This window comes from Pseudozyma flocculosa (assembly GCF_000417875.1).
Source record: "Pseudozyma flocculosa PF-1 unplaced genomic scaffold scaffold00008, whole genome shotgun sequence".
In the NCBI taxonomy this organism is placed as follows: Eukaryota; Fungi; Basidiomycota; class Ustilaginomycetes; order Ustilaginales; family Ustilaginaceae; genus Pseudozyma; species Pseudozyma flocculosa.
The window spans coordinates 744,205-762,243 of record NW_006920876.1 but is presented as its reverse complement, the minus strand read 5'-3'; the positions used below and the strand labels follow the sequence as shown (position 1 = coordinate 762,243).

The window sequence follows — 18,039 nt, the reverse complement described above, 5'->3', positions numbered from 1 at the left end:
TTGGGTGGCTTTGCAGGCCTGGCTCCGCGTGCCCCGCTGGCTCGACGACCTGGCCACTGGTGCCTCGTTGATCCTTAGCTTCTGCTCCATCTGCTGTCATCCGTCCCTCTGCTTCTGCCTCTCTGCCTCCTTCTCACGCCCGCCCTGCCGTCTCCCCGTCGTCTTCGGCCTCTGCCTCTGCCCGTCGGCGCGGTATCACGATCGCAGCCTGGCTCGTTGTCCACCGTCGCCGGACCTGCGCAGACGCACCACCGCATCCCGGCCATCCTGCGCGTTGCACACGCAACGCTCCTTCTTGCCTCGCTCTTCACCTCTTCCTCTTCGCCGTCCAAAACGCACAGACGGCCAACAAGGGGCGGCAAAGAGAGCCAGCAAGTCGCCCTCCGCCCTCGCCCACCGTCGAGGCACGCCTCCTCCAGGGTGTGTCGTCGTCCCCGTCGCACCGCGGCCGCTTCGGTCGAGCCCAACAGAGAGGAGATAAGAGGATCGGCTCTCCCGCCTTTCAGCCTCGTGCGGCCTCGCCCTCTTTCCTCCGTCCGCCCGCCTCTGACGAGGACGCTGCCGTGAACCGACCTCTGTCGCAGAACCGCCGCAACTGCCACCGCCATCGCCATCGCCCATCCCCTCGGCCCGACGCAGCTCGATGGCCGATACCCCACCCACCGCCCAGCTCGACACCGGGCTGCGCTTGGACCAGCCCACCAAGCCGGTCCAGCGTCGGTCCGCACTCGCCTGCCTCCCCTGCCGCTCGGCCAAGAACAAGTGCGACGGACAGGCACCGCCGTTGGCCGTCGAATACTCGGCGTCCCAGGCGCTCAAGGCCGCGCCTTCGGACGACATCCCTTCCGACGCGCCGTGTACCCGCTGCAGGCGACTCGATCTGCGCTGCCTCTGGCAGCCCTCGCACCGCACGGGCAGGCCAAGGAAGAAGCGCAGGGCGTCGGAGACGAGAGACGACTTCGGATCCGCCGGCATCGGCCGTGCCGGCTTAGGTGCCGGCGCCGGCGCCGCCGGTAGCTCCAGCAGCCCACACCATCGCCTCGGATCGCACACGACTGCATCCGGCGAGGCCCTGCGCCCGACGTTGCCCCCGGTCGACATCACAGGGCCCGAGATCTTTGCGCTGCTCAACACGTCGCCCTATGACTCGACCGAGTCGTCGTACAGCGCTCTGGACAACGAGCAGTACGACGAGAGCGACCCAGGCCTAACGGACGAGTCGGCCAGCTTCGACGCCTCGTCGGTGCAGCCGTCTCCCCCGAGCGGCGTGGCGGCGTGGTCCGCCACCACTGCGCCTGCGACGGCGACCATGGCACCTCCTTCCGCAGGCGGCCTGCAGCTGCAATCTGCCTTTGACGCCGACCATCCCATCGTCCAGGAACGACCGTCGAAGCGTGCCCGCGACCAGTTCTCGATGCTGCGGTCTCGCATCGGCGTGGGAGTCCGCCAGGAGAGGATGCTCGAGATCAACTCGTCGCCTCCCAGCCTGTGGCCCGAGCTGCCGCCCGAGTTCCTCGGCCACGAAACGGACCTGCAGCGAGGGTGAGTGTTGTCCTGGATTGAAGCGGCGGCGCCGACCGTCCTCCGCCCGTTCTGGACCCGCGCGGCATTCGCAACACAGTCCGCTGACGCCTTCCCTTGCGCCATCCTCCATCTCTGACCCGTTGTTGACGACGCCGCCGATGACACGATCGACCCGGATTGCCACCGCTCGACAGCCTGCGGCTCTACTTCAGCGGCTTCGGCCTGTCCGTGCCCATCCTCGGCGAGGAGGAGAACTTCTTCGCTGCGAGGTTTGTCCAGATGCCGGAGCTGTCGCCCTCGCCGCTCGTGCTGCATGCCGCGGCAACGTTGGGCCTGCTGCTCGAGGAAGGCAAGGACGCCGTGTCGGTGGACGCCATGCGCGCGAGGACCAGGGAGCTGGCCGACGTCACCGTCGAGCGGTCGAGCGCCCTCCACGACACGGACCTGGCTCGGTTGCTCTCGGCCATCCAGGGCCTCATCCTGGTGGCGTACGACGACTATGGCCGGACGCAGCTGCCCGCCGCCGCCCGCTACATGCGCGCCGCGTGCGATCTGGCGCTCCGTGCGCACCTCAACCTGCTCGACAGCGGACGGGACTTTGCCGCGCCCCACCATGGCGATCCGGGGCAGCCGGGCGGCCATCGACGCGTCTCGTTCGCGGGCATCGGGAGCAGTCGGTCCTTCACCCAGGACTTCCTGCAAGATTGCCGACGGACCTGGTGGGAGGTGAGTCCGCCCTGGCTCGAGGCCAGAAGGGGCGCTGCTTGACGTCGGATCTACGGACTCGCGCGCTCACACTTCCTCCTACACCTGGCTCCTGCACCGCACGCCCCCTGTGCCTCCGTCTTCCAGCTCTACATTGCTGATCTCATGTTCCACATGACGACGAGCGGCAGGCTGCAGAGGATCCTCACCGATCGACGGATGGTGGTCGCCGTCAATAGCCCTCGGGATCCTGGAGATGTGAGAAGCGCCCCCCTCTGCGGATGCCGTCGTCCGACCACGGTCCGCCACTTTTTCCCTGGCTGACGGCGTTCCGCCCTTCAACCTGACTCTCTGCACCTCTGTCCACCTTCCTCTTTCCTTGCAGCGGGAGCGCTCCGAGGCCTACGACATCCGCATCCGAGCTGCGGCCCTGATCAACGAGTGCACGAGGCCACCCGCCGATCCGCGCAACCCGGACCTCGGCCGCCTCCATGCCGTTGACACGATGCTGAGCAACCTTCTCCTCCAGGGCCAGTCGCTCTGGGCCGGGATCGCGGCGAGCGTGTCGAACCCGAGCCAGCAGATGCGCCCAACGCCGATGGTCCAGACCAAGCTCGAGATCATCTTCACCTCGTTGGTCGTGATGCATGCGGCGCGCATCCATCTCCACCGCCAGGCGTGGTTCTCGGACTTGCAGATGGACCTCGAGTCGTGCTCGTTCCGGCCAAAGCACAGGTCGGGCACCGTCGAGCCGACGCCCTCTTCTGCGGCCGGCGCCGGCCGACTAGCCGTGATCAGCGACGAGGCGCGGCGCGACTACATCGCCAGCAGCGTCTCGACCATCGTCTCAGTGAGTTCAGATAGCGGCATCGTGAAGGCATCTTGCCAGCCTTGTGGAACGTCGGCACTGACCCGGGATCCACCGCCTCGACTTCTCTCGACTTGCTATGCGGCCTAGTGCTCCGACGGCATTCTGCGGCTGATCCGTCTGGATGCAGAGATGCACCTCGACCTGGCGATGACGCGGCCCTCGGTGTTCGGCGCGCCGCCACCGCCGTCGAGCCCAGTACCGCCACACTGGCCGTTCTTTGCGTGCTGCAGCATGGTGGCCTCGTTCGGATACGCCGTCGCGGTGGCGGCGAGCGGGCCCGAGCACTCTGCGCTGCCGAGCTACCGGGACGAGATCCGACTGCGCATGGGTGATGGGAGGGGATCGGCAGGCCAGGCCGGCGCGGTCCCCCCCGTTGTCGACTACTCGATCCATGGCGCCAATGACCCGACAATGGACTCGCTCATCGCCCACTGGGGCCAGCCACAGGGGCATGGGCATGGCCAGCGGCTCGGCGATGGGTGCATGGGGCCCGCCTCGTCCCCATCGCAGCCTTCGTTGTCGCCTTCCTCGTCGTCGCCGGCGCCGGCTCCAGCGCCTCCGTCGACCTCGTCTGCAGCGTCGCAGTACGAGCTGGTGCAGGAGCAGAAGCGCCGCGACGAGGAGGCCTACATCTGGAAGACGCGGGCGGCGCTGAGCAACATCAGCTTTGCCGAGACGACGCTGTCGCTCTACGCCACCATCTGGCCAATGGCGGCCGTCTACCAGGCCGAGGTGCGCAAGTGCAAAGGGGCCGTCAACCTCAGCAGCATCTGCGGCGGCGGCGGCGGCGGCGGCGGCCACTTCTGAATCGCCGCCGGCCATCACTTCTTCTGTCACCGTGGGCGAGCCCAAGCAGCTCTGCCATCCCAGTATCGTGCATCCGCACAACAAGCGGGGTCCCACCATGCGCCCGATGCTCTTGTCGCTACACTTTTGCCTCTGGAACCCGCTGTCGAGCCTGCCGGCCGACAAGCCTCTGGCGGATATCGAACGATTCAAGATTGCCTCGACGACGAACGAGCTCAGTTCGCCATCTGACTTTTTGTCGGGGTCTCGAAAAGCAGGCCGGCCAGCCGGCTCTCGACGCTGGATGTGACGTCAGGGCGAGACCAGGATCGATATGCAGGAATCGCAGGCCGGCCTTTCTTGTCTTGCTCGCTCGCCTCCCTCTCTATGTCCCGCGCCGCCTTTTGGCCTGCTCGCTTGCGGCTCCGAGCGTGCATAGGGTTCCTGGCCTGCGAGCAGGTGCCTCGACGACTACCCACCCGAAGTCGTCGACAGGAACCCGATTTTTGGGGGGTGGTGGCTTGCCGGGCATCGGCAGGCGGATGCGATCCTTTCTCGGCTCAATCCTGCCCTGCTTGCCTTTGCCAAGCGGAGGCGGCTGCGTCCCGTTCCTGGCGAGCCGTGGCCATCGACGCTTCGATCCGCCCCGTGGGCACTTGATCTTGCTCAGCTTGCCTGCTGCTCTTCTGCGGTGGTCGTGCTAACTAAGCAACGCCAGCCTTGTCCAGCATCCGCCGCAACAGAGGGAGCGGGAGCGTCTTCTCAATCGATCCCAGCTCGATATCATATCGGTGAGGCACGGCGAGGGACTCGCCCGCACCCGGATAGGTAGACAGGCCAAAGGGATGGTGATGGCGATCGAAGAGGAATCTCGGGCTTTCCAGGGTGAGCCGCCGAGCGGATGAGAGTGGTCGATGGAGGCGGATGCGCGCTGGTGCAGTCACAGAGTGTAGCGTACGCGCGTGGTGGCCGTCTCACGACTTCCGAGGCAGGCGGCAAAGCCAGAACGCGCGGGAACGCCAAACCCCGCAAGCCAAGGCTGCCGCATCGTGCATAGCCCTGCATCCGCGCGCTTCCGCTTCCGCCTCTCCTCGCCAGGCCCTGCAGCTGTCAAAAGCGGCAGCCCCAACCGCGCCCCGTCCCACCTGGTCTGGTCTCGAGCTGCCGTTCCTCGATCGCCACGATGGGGCAGGGCTTCCCGGCCTACCTCTCTTCGCTCAGGCAAAGCTGCGTCCCGCGTCTCTTCGGCTCGGATCGCCGCGCAGCCAAGGACGGCCAAGAAAGCCTTCACGACAGGACGAGGTCATGGGAAAAAAAAAATCCTGGCCTGATCGACACCTTGCTCGAGCCAACTTGGCGCTGCCCGGACTTCGTCGACCGCCCTCGCCCATGGCGGCCCATCTTGTCAGCAAGTGTGGCTGCCGTTTTGTCTCATCACCCTCCGGCACCAGCACCAGCACCCGCATCAGCGACGATGCCGCTCGCCTACAGCACCTCTCTCGAGCACGAGCAGCATGGACCCCAGGGCAGGCGCTGGCTGGTCTACGCTGCCATCCGTCCTTTGTCTCTGATGCAGCGGATCGCGCACGAGGGCGGGCCTGGCAGGCTGGCCTCCTCAAGCAAAGAGCCGCGTCGCGTACAGTGCCTGACCGAGCCGAAAGGCGGGCTGCTCTCGACCGTCCATCCTGAATTCGCTTTTGGCAGGTCTAGAAAGACTCATCGCCGAGAGAGTCAGCCATCACTCGACTCTGGAATGGACTGCCCCGGCCCCCCGCTTCTCGCCGACGCCCAAGTCCCGCCCTCCCCAGCTCGAACGTGTACCTAGGCTCGCCGATGCCCTCGACGTCTTGCCATCGAAGGCGCGAGGCCGTTTATTGAACCGAAGATGATGGCGAGCAAGGTTGCATAAAGGCCAAGAAGAGCGACGACGAAGCGAGTCGAAGGCAACGCGGACGGGTGGGGACTCTCACGACCAGCCTGCACCAGGGCCCAACCAGGTCCTTTGCGGCTGAGAGCAGGCAAGGCCAAGCAGGTCAGGTCGCTAGAGCAAGCGAAAGGGTGCGTAGATCTACTAGAGGGCCGGGGAAGCGTGGACGTGGACGTGGACGTGGTGTGCGAAACCCCAGCCTTGGACCCCCGGTCCTGCCGCTCTTTGTCTGTATGCGGATCCCCCGTGAACCTCGCCCTCAGCCCCTTCCCTGCCCTGCCCTGCCCTGCCACGACTACCGACCCATGCATCCTTTGTCGTGACGGTGTCGTGACGGGGGCCGGCCCTGCCATGATGGTCATCCGATCTTCAAACGGACTGACCCCCATTCAAACTCCTCCCACCGGGCTGCTCTCACAGCTCCACTACTGCTCCGATGATCCTTGTTGAGCGCTGATGCGCCAGCAGCTACTCCACAAACAAGCTCCGAAAGCCGTCTTGACGGCATACCATACCGTGGCCTCTCTTGCCTTTTCGTTAGACTTAAGTACAGGCGGGCGGAGTAGGTATTGGTAGATGCCGTCCCCTCGCTGTGAAACGGAGCAGGTACGGCGTGACAAGGTCGATGATGCGTGGGCGTTCCTGGTCGGCCCACCTCCGCCGCCATCCTAACCCCCCGAACATCACCGCTCTTGGGTCTGCTCACGACGCGGCGAGTGAGGCCGCGCACACCGATTCACGCTTATTTGTCCGTTTCCGTCCGCACGATCAGCCCCGCCCTCCTCGCTCAGCGGAGAGTGGGGACGGAAGGCAGACTCGGTAGCGAGTATGGCGGGGATGCGGATCTGCGGCGACGCGACAACGGCAGGCAAGAAAGAGGATAGTTGCCCCGAGGCTGCCCTGGTTGCCCGAGGAGAGGTCGGGAGGCACTGGTCGCGATCAGAGCTCAAGCAGGCATCCAGTTTGGGGCGAGACGAGACGAGGCAGGGTGCGGCCGGCCTCTGTCCGTCTATCTGTCCGTTTTGTCTCACCATGCTGACGTTGCTGAGTGCCCTCCTCGAGTACGGAAGAGGGGACCGGGGGCCCTCCGTCACGGTCCGATCCTCGGATCCCGTCGTCCTTCCTCCGTCCCGACCGAGCCCCCCCGAATCGTACTTATACGGGACCATTCGAGCGTGCTCGCCAGAGCTCGTCAGGTCCATTCACCGTGCCCGCCGATCCCTCCTCCCCTCCCCGTCCCCTTCTCCTCTGTCGGAAACGCCGTCGGCTCCCTCCTGCTCCCTTATACCCAGCCGCTTCTCCAAGTCCTGCCACTCCCTCTACCCATCGAACCGCCGTGATCCAACGACCCAAGATGAAGTTCCAACTCTCCGCCATGCTCGTGGCGGCCACCGGCCTGGTTTCGGCGCGCGTCCTCGACTTTGAGTCGCTCGAGCCGCGACAGATTCCGTAAGTCTCCTCGTCGTCTTCTTTTTTCGCAGTGAGCTTGCGGATCGCGACGAGCCGTCGAACGTGTGCTCATCCGGTGTCCCTCGTCCGTCTGTGCTCCTCCTGCGACCGACACTGCTGCAGCGATCTGGCCAACCCGCTCGACCCGGTGCTCAACCCGCTCACCTCGGCGCTGGGCAGCGGCGCATCTGCGCTCAACCCGGTCATCGACCCCCTCACTTCGGCGCTGGGTAGCGGGGCGTCCGCGCTGACCCCGATCGTTGATCCACTCACCTCCGCTCTCGGCGAGGGCGCAGGTGTGCTCACCTCCATCATCGGCGGCCTCACGACCTTGATCCCCATCCCTGGCGGAGGTGGAGGAGGTACGACGACGAGCACCTCGATGCCGCCGCCGACGACGACGACCTCGTCGTCCTCGACGACGGTGCCCACGACGCCGCCGCTGACGACGACGACGATGATGACGACGGACACGGGCGGCAAGACGGTGACGTCGACCAAGACCGAGTACGGCTGCGAGTGCACGACGACGTACGTGACCACCGTCACCAACGGCAAGCCGTGCACGTCGACGATCGTGATCCACACCAAGTCGAGCAGCACCATGTACCACGCCACCGACTCGCAGGGCATGCAGTCGGCCTCGTCGTCCTACTACTCGGCCCACCCTACGCCCACGTACAACCCGCCGGCGCCCGCTCCGCCGCCGCCGCCGCCGTCGAGCACCACGCCGTACTGCAAGCCGACGACGGTGACCAACACGGTGACGGACACGGTGACCATGACGCTGCAGATGATGTGCACGCCCTCGACCATCTACCAAACCTCGACGCCCGCCACGTGCCAGCCGCAGACGTCGAGCCAGTCGTTCTACACGCCCCCCTCTGGCTCGTCCATGTCGTCGTCGCTCGGCGCCGGCTTCGGCGCCGGCCAGATGAGCTACACGACGTCGTACGACGGCATGCAGTACCTGAGCAGGCGCTGCAACGACAACAAGTGCGACACGACGACCGTCTACGTCGGCGACACGTCCATGCCCACGCAGCAGCAGCAGACGTACGTGCCCCCGACCACGACCTCGACGTCGTCCTACTGCCCGCCGACGACCTACACGTCGTCGACCATGGTCTGCTCGACGTCGACCATGATGTCGCGCACCACGTCGACCGGCAAGGCCTTTGTCGGCGTCGATGCCGCCGTCTCGTCCCGGGGCGGCATCAAGGCCAGCTCCTACACCCTCGTCGCCGCCACCCTCGCCTGCGTCTTCCTCATGCCCTACCTCATCATGAGGTTCTAGGCCGGTCCCCCCTTCCGTCGGTCCCGTCTCGTCTCGTCTCGTCTCGTCTTTCTCCTCTCCCCAGCCCATCGGCCCCGTATCCGCGTCGCTCCTTTCTTCTCTCGACCCGCGCCTACCTCCCTCGCCGGTGCCTCAGGTCTTGTATTCTAGCTTTGCCCCCCGCCCTCGCTTCCCCCTCCGTCTCGTCGACGCGCAGCCTCGCCTTGTCCTCCCCATCCCGGGTGAAGGGTGCAAGGGCTGGCGGATGTCCTTCTCTTCGCGGCCCAAACATTTGATGCGGTGTACCGCCTCCATTTGTCCCTCTCCCTCGTCGACTCGGGCCGACAAATCATCCGGGCCAATCAATCTTCTCTGACAGCGGTACGCCCACCGCGTCCCTCGGACCGGATCGAGATTGCGATAAGATTAGTTTGTATTCTGAGAGGGAAGGGCTATCTACTGTACTACACTACGGGAGACCACTTCTTTTCAGTGGATGCGGTGGCACACCAATACTACAACGTAGACCGGGGACGATTTATTTTAGGCCGGGTTGTTTAAAGTGGCGCGCCAGAGCCACTTGGTGGGTATCGAGCCGCCAGGGCGATCCGGCCACCGGGGGAAGGGAGGGGCTTATTTTAGGCAGGGTTGTTTAGAGTGGCGCGCCAGAGCCGACTTGGTGGGTATCGAGCCGCCAGGGCGAGTCCGGCACCGGGGGGGGGGGGATTTAGTTTAGGCCGGGTTGTTTAGAGTGGCGCGCCAGAGCCACTTGGGGATTATTTTAGGCAGGGTTGTTTAGAGTGGCGCGCCAGAGCCACTGTAGGGATCGAGCCGCCTGGGCGATCCGGTGATGATGGAGAGAAGGGAAGGATGGGAAGGGATGGAGAGCAGGTTTATGTACCTTTCAGCTGGTCGATTTGGTTGGGGGGTCGGCCAGGGGGGTCGGGCGGGCAGGGTGCTGGGGGGCACTGGTGTGGTGCCTGTGGCCCGGCCGACCACGCGGCGGCGCTGCACTGGCTGGCCCTGGAGGGAGGAAAAAGCGTTCAGGGGCGGCTTAACTCCGGAAAAAGGGGCAAACCCTCGACCCACGAGGCGTTAGCTCCGGGCTTGCTGCTCTAAAATCCAGATAAGTGGCGCAAGACACGGAGATTCCGGCGTTTGGAAGATCGCGTGCTCGCCAGAGGCCCGGAGCTAGCGCTTACGCCCGGGCTCGGGCAGCTTAGGTCCGTGCTAAAATCCGTTATCTCCAGGCATCCTCCAAAGTTACGGCCGTAAGCCAAAAGTCCGGGCACCTAACGGCCGTAAGCCTAAAATCCGGGACTCTCTTCCGCCGGGAAAAGAGGTTACGGCCGTAAGCCCAATGCCGGGACCGGCTAAACACCGGTATCTCCGGGGAAGGGCGAAAGCTTTCCGACGGATCCCAAATTTCGCTGCTTCAAAGCACCGGTATCGCCGGCCGTCCCTGTCCTTACGGCCGTAAGCGTAATGTCCGGGGACAGCTAAACACCGGTATCGCTGGGCACCGTGAGAGCTTTCCGACGGATTCCCATTCTTCGCTGCTCCAGAGCACCGTTATCACCGGCTACTCGTGAGCCTACGGCCGTAAACGTAATGTCCGATACCCATAATCCCCGGTATGCCTTCCGCCGGAAATCAGGCTACGGCCGGAAACGTAAAGTCCGGGATCGGAGAAGATCCTGTATCGCCGGCCACGAGGCTAACCCCCGAGGCCAGGGGCCCCATCCGTCCCCGCGAGACGGACAGGACGTGAAACTGAAAAAAACGCGCTTTGGCACGACACGACACGTTGTTCAACATCCATTGCTCGTCGTGTCGTGTGGCAGGCCGGTGCATGCTGCAGGGTCCCGGCCGCGACCTACGCTACCCACCCTCCGAATGGACAGACGGATGCAGGCCTCCCCCCTCCTCGGCCCCTCGCGCCGCTCACTGGCCCGACGAGAGCTTCTTGAGCCTCTCTTCGGCCGCCCTCGCCCTCTTTTCCCTCTCGATGCGTGCGCGCATCTCGGGCGTCAGGCCCGCCTGCTGGTCGCGCTGCTGGAGCAACGCCCTCGGCGCCGCACTCGCCCCACCGAGCCGGTTGGTCGTGCCGTGCGACTCCTTCACCTTCTCCTCCGCTGCAACCCTCTGCTGATGCTGTTCGGCCTCGCTGGCATCCGCGAGTCCTTGGGCTCGCGGCGGCCGCCGACTTGGCGGCGCGTTCGCGCGCCTTTTCGCGCAGCGCGGCGCGGCGGTCCTTGACCTTGTTGGCCTGCGTCTCCTCCATCTCGGCCGTCAGCGCGCTTGGCACGCGCGCCCCGCCCGCAGCCATGCCGCCCCAGTCGGCCCAGTCCGGATGCTCGGCCATGAGCTTGCGGAAGACGTTGCGCGTCTCCTTGTTCGACGCCAAGTCATACGCCGCCCGATGTCCGGCCGTCCTGTCCTCGCCATCCGCACTTGTGAGCGTGTCGACGACGACGATGCCCTGCTCCCCGTTCTCGGACGTCGCGGCAGCCTGGCCGCGGTTCCGACGCCGGATCTCGCCGGCCCGTTCGACGGGCAGACTCGGGTCGGCGCGGCGGTCGACGAGCAGGTACCGCGTCACCTCGTCCGCACCGGCCTCGGCGGCGAGCTGGAGCAGCGTGCAGGGCACCAGCTTGGTATCGGCAGCTCCGCGGCTGCCGTCGCCGCCGATCTGCTCGAGCAGCCACCACTCTGGCAGCCTGGCATCGACGCGTGCCTTGGCTGCGGCCGCCGCATCGTCGGCGTCGTCGGGCATGGCGTCGGTGGCAGCTGGGCCGCTGTCCCACCCAGCAGGCCGCAGCACCTCGGCCTCGCTCTTGCCGAGAAAGTTGATGAGCGCCTCGAGCCGCCCCTTGCGCACCATGTCGACCATGCGCTCAAACTTGGCCCTGCGCGCCTTTTCCTCTTCGCTCAGCTTGGGCGTCGCGGCTTCGCGTTCCCGCTTCTTGGCCTCCAGCTCGGCCGTCCGCTCCCTGGCCTGCTTCTCCTTCTGCCTCGCCTCGGCCTCCTTGCGCGAGCGCGCCGAGAGGCTTTCACGGTAGGCCTGGTCAAGCGCCTCGAGCTCCTCGTCCGTCTTGCGCTCGATCTTGACTCTGGTCAGCTCAAAGAAGCAGCGCACCGTCTCGCCGATCGTCGGCCGCCGGGTGGGGAAGGGGAGCGAGTCGAGCCGCCCGTCCTCCTTGGCGCTGTCAAGCGGGGACCGCCGAGCCGCCTTGCCCCCTTCCCAGCTCCACAGCGTGCCCTTGGCGGCGCGCGCCCCCGCCCTGATCCAGATGCGCTCGCTGCGGTTGATGAGCTCGCGCCAGCCGGGCAGGTCGAGGAGCGTCCGGATGTCGTCGCCGAGCGCCGACTCGTTGTACCGACGCAGCTGCGCACCCGCCGACTTGGCAAAGCGGCCCGTGGCATCCTGGGCCGCCTGACCGCCTCCCTGCTTCCTTCGAGTGGTGTAGCGGTGGAAGGTCTTGTGGGCGAGCAGGAGGATGGAGCGCTCCTCGCGCGGTCCGCTGCCCTTTCTGCCCTTGACGGTGGTGACGTGCGGGTTGAGGGCGATGACGGCGGCGGCAAAGTGGCCTCCGCCCATCAGCAGCACCGTCCAGAGGCGCAGCGGCGGGTCGGAGCTCTCGGGGTTGCGCGAGATGGCCGACGAGGCGAGCGACTGCGCGGTCCCGGTGGCGGTGCTGACGCCGTCATCGAGGTCGGAGCCGTAGTCGTCCGAGTCCGAGTCGTCCTCGTCCTCGTCGCTGCTGTCGCGCCCGCTTTCGAGCTTGAGTCCGGGCAGGTAGCCTTCGCCGTCAAGCACCGTCATCATGACGACCTTTGCGGCGTCCTGCGCGCCTTGAGCCTTGAGTCGCTTGCCCGTCCAGCCGCTGCCGGCCTTGCCTGGCTTCCGTGTCAGCCTGCCCGCCTGCATGGAAGAGAGGCAGGCCTTGTACCATTCCGCCGCGCCAAGTCTGGGGTCGATGTCGGGGGCCATGGGCGTGCCAGGGTCCGGAAAGATGCCGCGGTAGATGCCCAGCTGCGTCTGCTGCATCTGCGCCTGGGGATCCGCGTCCTCTCGCGATGTGAACCAGAGCAGCGGCGAGCGGGCGGTGACGGCGGAGCGCGCGGAACGGTCGTCGCCGAACTCGTCGTCCTCGTCTTCGTCGTCGCGATCTGCGGCCTTGCTACCTGCCGTGCCCAGGGTGAGCTTCTGGATGAGCTTGGTGACGGTATCGGTGCGGATGTTTGCCTGGCCCTTTGCGGCGTCTTCGTCGGTGTCGGTCTCGCCTGCGGTGTCCACCTCCTCGCAGAGCTTGTCCAATCTGGCTTCGTCGACGAGATGGGTGCCGCGGTGATTGAGTTGTACATTGTAGCGGTGCCAGTCTGAGCGGAAGTGGGCGCGCTGGGCCGAGAGCGAGGCAAAGGGAGGGCACGAGGGGCAGAGAGTGCAGGGCGGGACCTTGTTGGCGCCTCTCGATATCGGGGAGGGGATATTGGCCTCTGCAGTTGTGTGTGCGGCGCCTTGTTGGATTGCAGCCGCATCTGGGGCGGGGACGGCGCCCTCGGGGGCTGCGTAGAGGGAGGCCGGGTCGGTTGCGTCGATGGACCGGAGCTTGAGCGACTGTGGCAGGGAATGTGGCAGGTCGTAGACGTAGAGCGGGCGCGTGAGGAAGGGATGCTTTGCCGCGGGAGCTGGTGCGGAGCCGTTCTGGGCAGGAGTGCTTGTGTCCTGTTGCGTCGACATTGTGCAGCGACGAAAGGGGTGAAGAGGAGCGAGGGCCAGGAGATGGTGGAGAGGGGGACGTGGACTGGCCAGCCTGCCGAGAGCGGGGCGGAGGGGGGATATGGTGGCGTGCGCGGTATGCGCGGGTGGGCCCGAGATTGGTGCTGGGAGGAGTGTCAAAGGAAGCGTCTAAGATTGGGCAGGCCGGATGATGATGGAGGGTAGGGAAGGGGCGTCAAGAAGAAGTCGAGTCGTGGGCTCAGCTGCGCCCCGCTGACGTTTGGCTGCAGCCAAATTGCGCCGCGGAGCCGAAGCTCGACTGAGCCCACGAGGGACTGCGCCTCCACCTATGCGAGTCAGGGTGCAGCGCGCACCGTTCTCTGCCTCGAGTCCAACACCACCACCACCACCACCGTACCGCCACCGCCATCGCTTCCACCGTCGCCATCGCTCGCGACCATGTCAGCGCAATCGTCACCGTCACACAGCGCACCCGCCGCCGCCGCCACAATAACAGAGATCGACGATCCCATCCAAGAAGCTCACTCGCTCAAGGCAGCCGCAAACGCCCACTTCCAGGCAGCCAGGTACGACGACGCCGTGGCCGGTTACCTCGACGCCCTCGCAGTCCTACCCCCGCGGCCCACCCCTCCCCCATCATTCCACGACGAGGAGCAGCCACACGACCACGATGGAGAGCAAGAGCTGTGCTCGAATGACCAGCAGGACGACGACGACGACGACGACAACGGACAACCACCTGCACCAAGGCCGGCAGACGAGCCACAGGAGATAAAGACGCTGCGAGCCACGATCAATGCCAACCTCTCCCTCTGCTACCTCAAGCTACACCAGCACGCACAAGCCGTCGACGCCGCAACACAGGCGCTCATCTCACAGCCCCTCTACGTCAAAGCCCTGCACCGACGCTCGCTGGCAAACATCCAGATCGACACGCTCGCCTCGCTCTCGTCGGCCCTCGAAGATCAGAAACTCCTCCTCACCCTCCCCGACCTCCCCGCGTCCACCCGTCCCTCGATCCAAAAGTCGATCGCCGACCTCGAACCCAGAGTCGGGGAGCTGGCCGAAAAGGAAAAGCAGGAGATGCTCACCAAGCTCAAGGGCATCGGCAACTCGCTCCTCGGTACCTTTGGCCTCAGCACCGACAACTTCCAGTTTGTAAAGCAGGACAATGGCGGTTACAGCATGAACTTTGTCAGGTAGCCCGGCCTGCGCGCGGCGGGTCGAAGAGGAGGACCGGCAAGGCGAGGATCTAGGCCGCAGGTCCCTGTATCGCTCACCCTCCGACGAAAGTGGCAAGCCGCTCCCGTCTCCTTCCGCGACTGTCGCCGGCACATGCTGCGGCGGCTGTTCAGACAACGACGACGACATTGACTACGACAAGCGCTCCATTACAAATGCCAGACGCTCGAGGTACATGCAAAGGGCAACGGCGCCACCGCCGACGCGTCCGCTCAGTTGTCGTAGCCGGGCACGCGGAAGACGGTGGCGTAGGCAAAGTAGTTCTGCATCAATCGCAGAATGGCCGGCGGCGGCGACATCGACACGAGCGTGTACGACACCTTTGCCAGACCCTCGGTGCGGATCAGCTTGAACAGGCTGCTCGCTACGGCGCCCGGGTACGCGCCCTCCATGTACCACCGGTGGTGGTAGGCCGTCAACCGCAGCGCCGTCCACAGGCTGCGCTGCACGTCGCGCTGCTCGGTATAGATGCCCAGCAGCCGCAGGTACGCCTTGGCGCTAAACTTGGCATCCACGCACCGCTGGAACGCCTCCTTGCCCTCCTCCTGGTGGTTGAGCCGCAGCGCCAGCTCGCCCAGAATCTCCCACTCGGTCCCCGTCTTGCGGTACGGCAGCGTCTGCGTCCGGTAGTGGGCAATCTCGGCGCGCCAGATTGTGTAGACGCGCAGATCCTGCAGGCCGGACCAAAGGAAGAACGGCAGCATCGGGCGGGCGGGATGACGGACGAGCGCACCGCAGGTGTCTTTCGGTCAGCATGCTTTCCCCTCCCCTCCCCAAGCCGCAACGCATCGCACACTCTGCCACGCCCACTCACCTCGTAGAGGACCATGAAGAGGTTGTCGAGCCACCGCTCGCACAGGCGCTTGTTCATAAAGTTGAACGTCGACACCGGGTCCGTCGCCGCCGCCGCCGACGCCGCCGCTGCCGAGTCGGCCGATGCGCCCGCGTTGCTGGCATCGCCGCCCTGGACCGAGTCGCCGCGCGAGTGGACGCCGTTGGCCTCGCCGGGCACAATCGTCGCCGACGTCGAGTCGCTCTTTTCGTGGCCCGACGACGCCTGCGCCGGCTTCTCGAGCGGCGGCGGATCGATCTGGACCGACTTTCTTGCCTCGTCGGCCAGCCTCTTTTCTGCCTCGCTCGTTTCCTTGGGCCCTTCGTTGAGCGTCTTCATGTACTCTTCCAGCTCCTGCTTCTCGCGCTCGTGGTCCGATTCGGTCGAGATCTTGATCGTGGGTATGGACTGCGACGACGCGTTGGCCGCCGAATTGATGCCGAGCGTGCTCTGCCGCTTCTTGTCTGTTGCCGCTGCCTCCACGGCGTCGTCGTCGTCGTCGTCGTCGTCGTGCTCGCTCGCCACCGGGCTGCCCAAGGGCTTGTCCTTCCCATCCTGCTGCTGCTGCTGCTGCTGCTGCTGCTGCTCATCTCCCGCCGAAGACCTCGCCGCGTTGCCGTCGCTGGGTGCGATGCCACGCACCGACGCATCGTCGGCTTCGGCGCCCGCGCCGTTTGGTGCCGCCGCTGCAGTCTTTGAAGGGCCCGCGTTGGCCTTTTGGGCGCGGTACTCCTCCTCCATGACAAAGACGTTGGACCGGCACCGCAGCAGCTCGTCCCAGCCGATCTGGCTCACCAGGCGGGCGAGGAGCGCGTAGGCTTTGGCAAACGTGCCGCGCAGCGCGGGCGCTGGCAGTCGCAGCAGGGCGACGTCGGCCTCGGTGTCGCGGGCGCTGTCCTCGTCGACCAGGTTGCTCTCCGAGATGAACTGCTTGACGGGCAGGTGGCTGCGGGCGGGCGTCGGCATGCGGTGGAGGTCGCGCTCGTTGTAGGTGAACATCGGGCACGAGTTGAGCGTGTAGAGCGCCGATTCCCACTCGCCGAGCTCGATGTAGCACTCGGTGAGCTTGGCCCAGGTGACAAACTCGCTCGGGGCGCGGTTGACGGCCTGCTTGGCCAGCTTGAGCGCCCACTCGTGCTTGCCCTTGGAGCGGAGGAAGTCGACCTGGGTGTGCAGGAGGGCGTAGCTCGAGGGCGTCTCCTGGATGGCCGTGTGCATCACCTGGACCGCCTTGATCTCCTCGTTCATGCCGAGGTAGGCCTGGGCCACAAGGGCGGCCACCTCGGGCTCGCGGGCCCACAGCTTCTCGAAGAGGTTGACGGCCTGCTCGTAGCGGCAAGAGTCGCCAAAGTACTTGAGGATGCCCGCGGTGAGGTGGTTGGAGACGACGGTGGCCACCTGGATCTCGGGATCCGAGCCGAGCTGCCAGCCCTTGAAGAAGAGGTTCTCGGCAGCCTGGAGGAAGCGGTGCTCGGCGTCGGGGCTCGAGATGGGGTCGAGCTTGCGGTAGCCGGCGAGGCGGTAGTTTGCGTCGTCGGCGTAGAGGATGGCGCGGAGGAGGGCCGACAGGTAGACCTCCTGCCAGATTTCGGGCGTGGTCTCGTGGCGCTCACCGCGGAGGTCGACGACGTAGGCGTCCACGCTGCCGGGGATGCGGACCTCGACACGGACGTCGACGCGGGAAAAGGCGTTGAAGCAGCAGTATGCGCCGCTCTTGAGCTTGTAGGTGCTCTTGCCGGAGAAGAAGCCGGGGCTCTGGTCGAGCTCATAGGTGAGGCTGTTGATGTAGGCGGCGAGGGCGGCCGATGACGAGGCATCGACGCCAGAGACGTAGTGGTAGGAGCCAATGTCCTTGCTGCTGGCGCGGGAGCCGCTCGTCTTGATGACGTGCACGAGGTCGGGCGGGCCCAGCTCGCGGAACGAGGCGAGGCTCTCTGTGCGCGAGATGAGCGACTCGCCCAGCTCGACCTCGAAGAACTCGGGCTGGGACACGAAGCTGTCTCCCATGGTGGCAGTGACGGCGGCGGCGGGGCGGCGGCGAAGGCGACAGCGGCGGCCGAAGGGATGTAGAAGAAAGACGGAGCGACCTAGGGCCGGCTCTCGAGGCGGCGGCCTGGCAAGCAGAAGAGTGACCCGAGAGGGAGATGGGTAGTAGATGCAGCAAGCCCAGGCCGAGGCGCGGATATCGATTTCAGCCTGGATCAGCCGGGGGCCGGTCGGTGCAGACGGTGGTGGGGACCGGTGGGTCGCAAGGCAGGTCGTCGCGTCGTTCGTGAGAGGGTGTCGTCAAGGGGGCGGTCGCAGCGAGATCGAGGACGAGGACGAGGCCGAGGATGGAGGTGCGAAGCTGCTCGTCAGAGGCCCCATCGGCTCGATCCGATCTCCATCTGAGAAGGTCGGCCCTTCCGACATGCAACCACGGCGCGGCGCGGCAGCGGCAGGACAAGCCCAAGCCTTGGCCTGGGCCTGGGCCTGGCAGGCCTGACGCTGGCCCATCTCGCCTTGCTTCGCCCGGGCCTTCCGCTGCTGGCGCCTGCCTACTGGGCTGGCTTGGGCTGGCCTGCCAACACGCCGCTAGACCGTGCAGTCGAGAGCGTTGATTGAGGTCCGCGCCAGACCCGCACGGGAAAGGAAGGTAGGTATGATGCGCCCTCGCGGCTGGCTGCGGCCGCCCAGCACCCGC

The 18,039-nt window shown here is 65.9% G+C and overlaps 5 protein-coding genes across 5 annotated transcripts; 3 read left to right on the top strand and 2 right to left on the bottom strand.

Moving 5' to 3' along the window:
- Positions 1 to 643: 643 nt before the first annotated feature.
- On the top strand, positions 644 to 3,907 carry PFL1_02921 (uncharacterized protein; the record flags this gene model as incomplete). The annotated part of the gene is made up of 5 exons (XM_007880433.1): positions 644 to 1,542; positions 1,719 to 2,250; positions 2,377 to 2,487; positions 2,615 to 3,079; positions 3,188 to 3,907. The coding sequence occupies 5 exons, from the start codon at positions 644 to 646 to the stop codon at positions 3,905 to 3,907; spliced, it is 2,727 nt and encodes a 908-aa protein (XP_007878624.1).
- A 3,260-nt stretch (positions 3,908 to 7,167) lies between these two features.
- On the top strand, positions 7,168 to 8,559 carry PFL1_02920 (uncharacterized protein; the record flags this gene model as incomplete). Its single annotated transcript, XM_007880432.1, has 2 exons — positions 7,168 to 7,262; positions 7,386 to 8,559. 2 exons carry the CDS (start codon positions 7,168 to 7,170, stop codon positions 8,557 to 8,559), a joined length of 1,269 nt encoding a protein of 422 aa, XP_007878623.1.
- Positions 8,560 to 10,414: 1,855 nt separating this feature from the next.
- PFL1_02919 (uncharacterized protein) lies at positions 10,415 to 13,282 on the bottom strand (the record flags this gene model as incomplete). The annotated part of the gene is made up of 1 exon (XM_007880431.1): positions 10,415 to 13,282. The coding sequence occupies one exon, from the start codon at positions 13,280 to 13,282 to the stop codon at positions 10,415 to 10,417; it is 2,868 nt and encodes a 955-aa protein (XP_007878622.1).
- Positions 13,283 to 13,720: 438 nt separating this feature from the next.
- PFL1_02918 (uncharacterized protein) lies at positions 13,721 to 14,485 on the top strand (the record flags this gene model as incomplete). Its single annotated transcript, XM_007880430.1, has 1 exon — positions 13,721 to 14,485. The coding sequence occupies one exon, from the start codon at positions 13,721 to 13,723 to the stop codon at positions 14,483 to 14,485; it is 765 nt and encodes a 254-aa protein (XP_007878621.1).
- Positions 14,486 to 14,736: 251 nt separating this feature from the next.
- PFL1_02917 (uncharacterized protein) lies at positions 14,737 to 17,363 on the bottom strand (the record flags this gene model as incomplete). Its single annotated transcript, XM_007880429.1, has 2 exons — positions 14,737 to 15,195; positions 15,339 to 17,363. 2 exons carry the CDS (start codon positions 17,361 to 17,363, stop codon positions 14,737 to 14,739), a joined length of 2,484 nt encoding a protein of 827 aa, XP_007878620.1.
- Between the last annotated feature and the right edge of the window lie 676 nt (positions 17,364 to 18,039).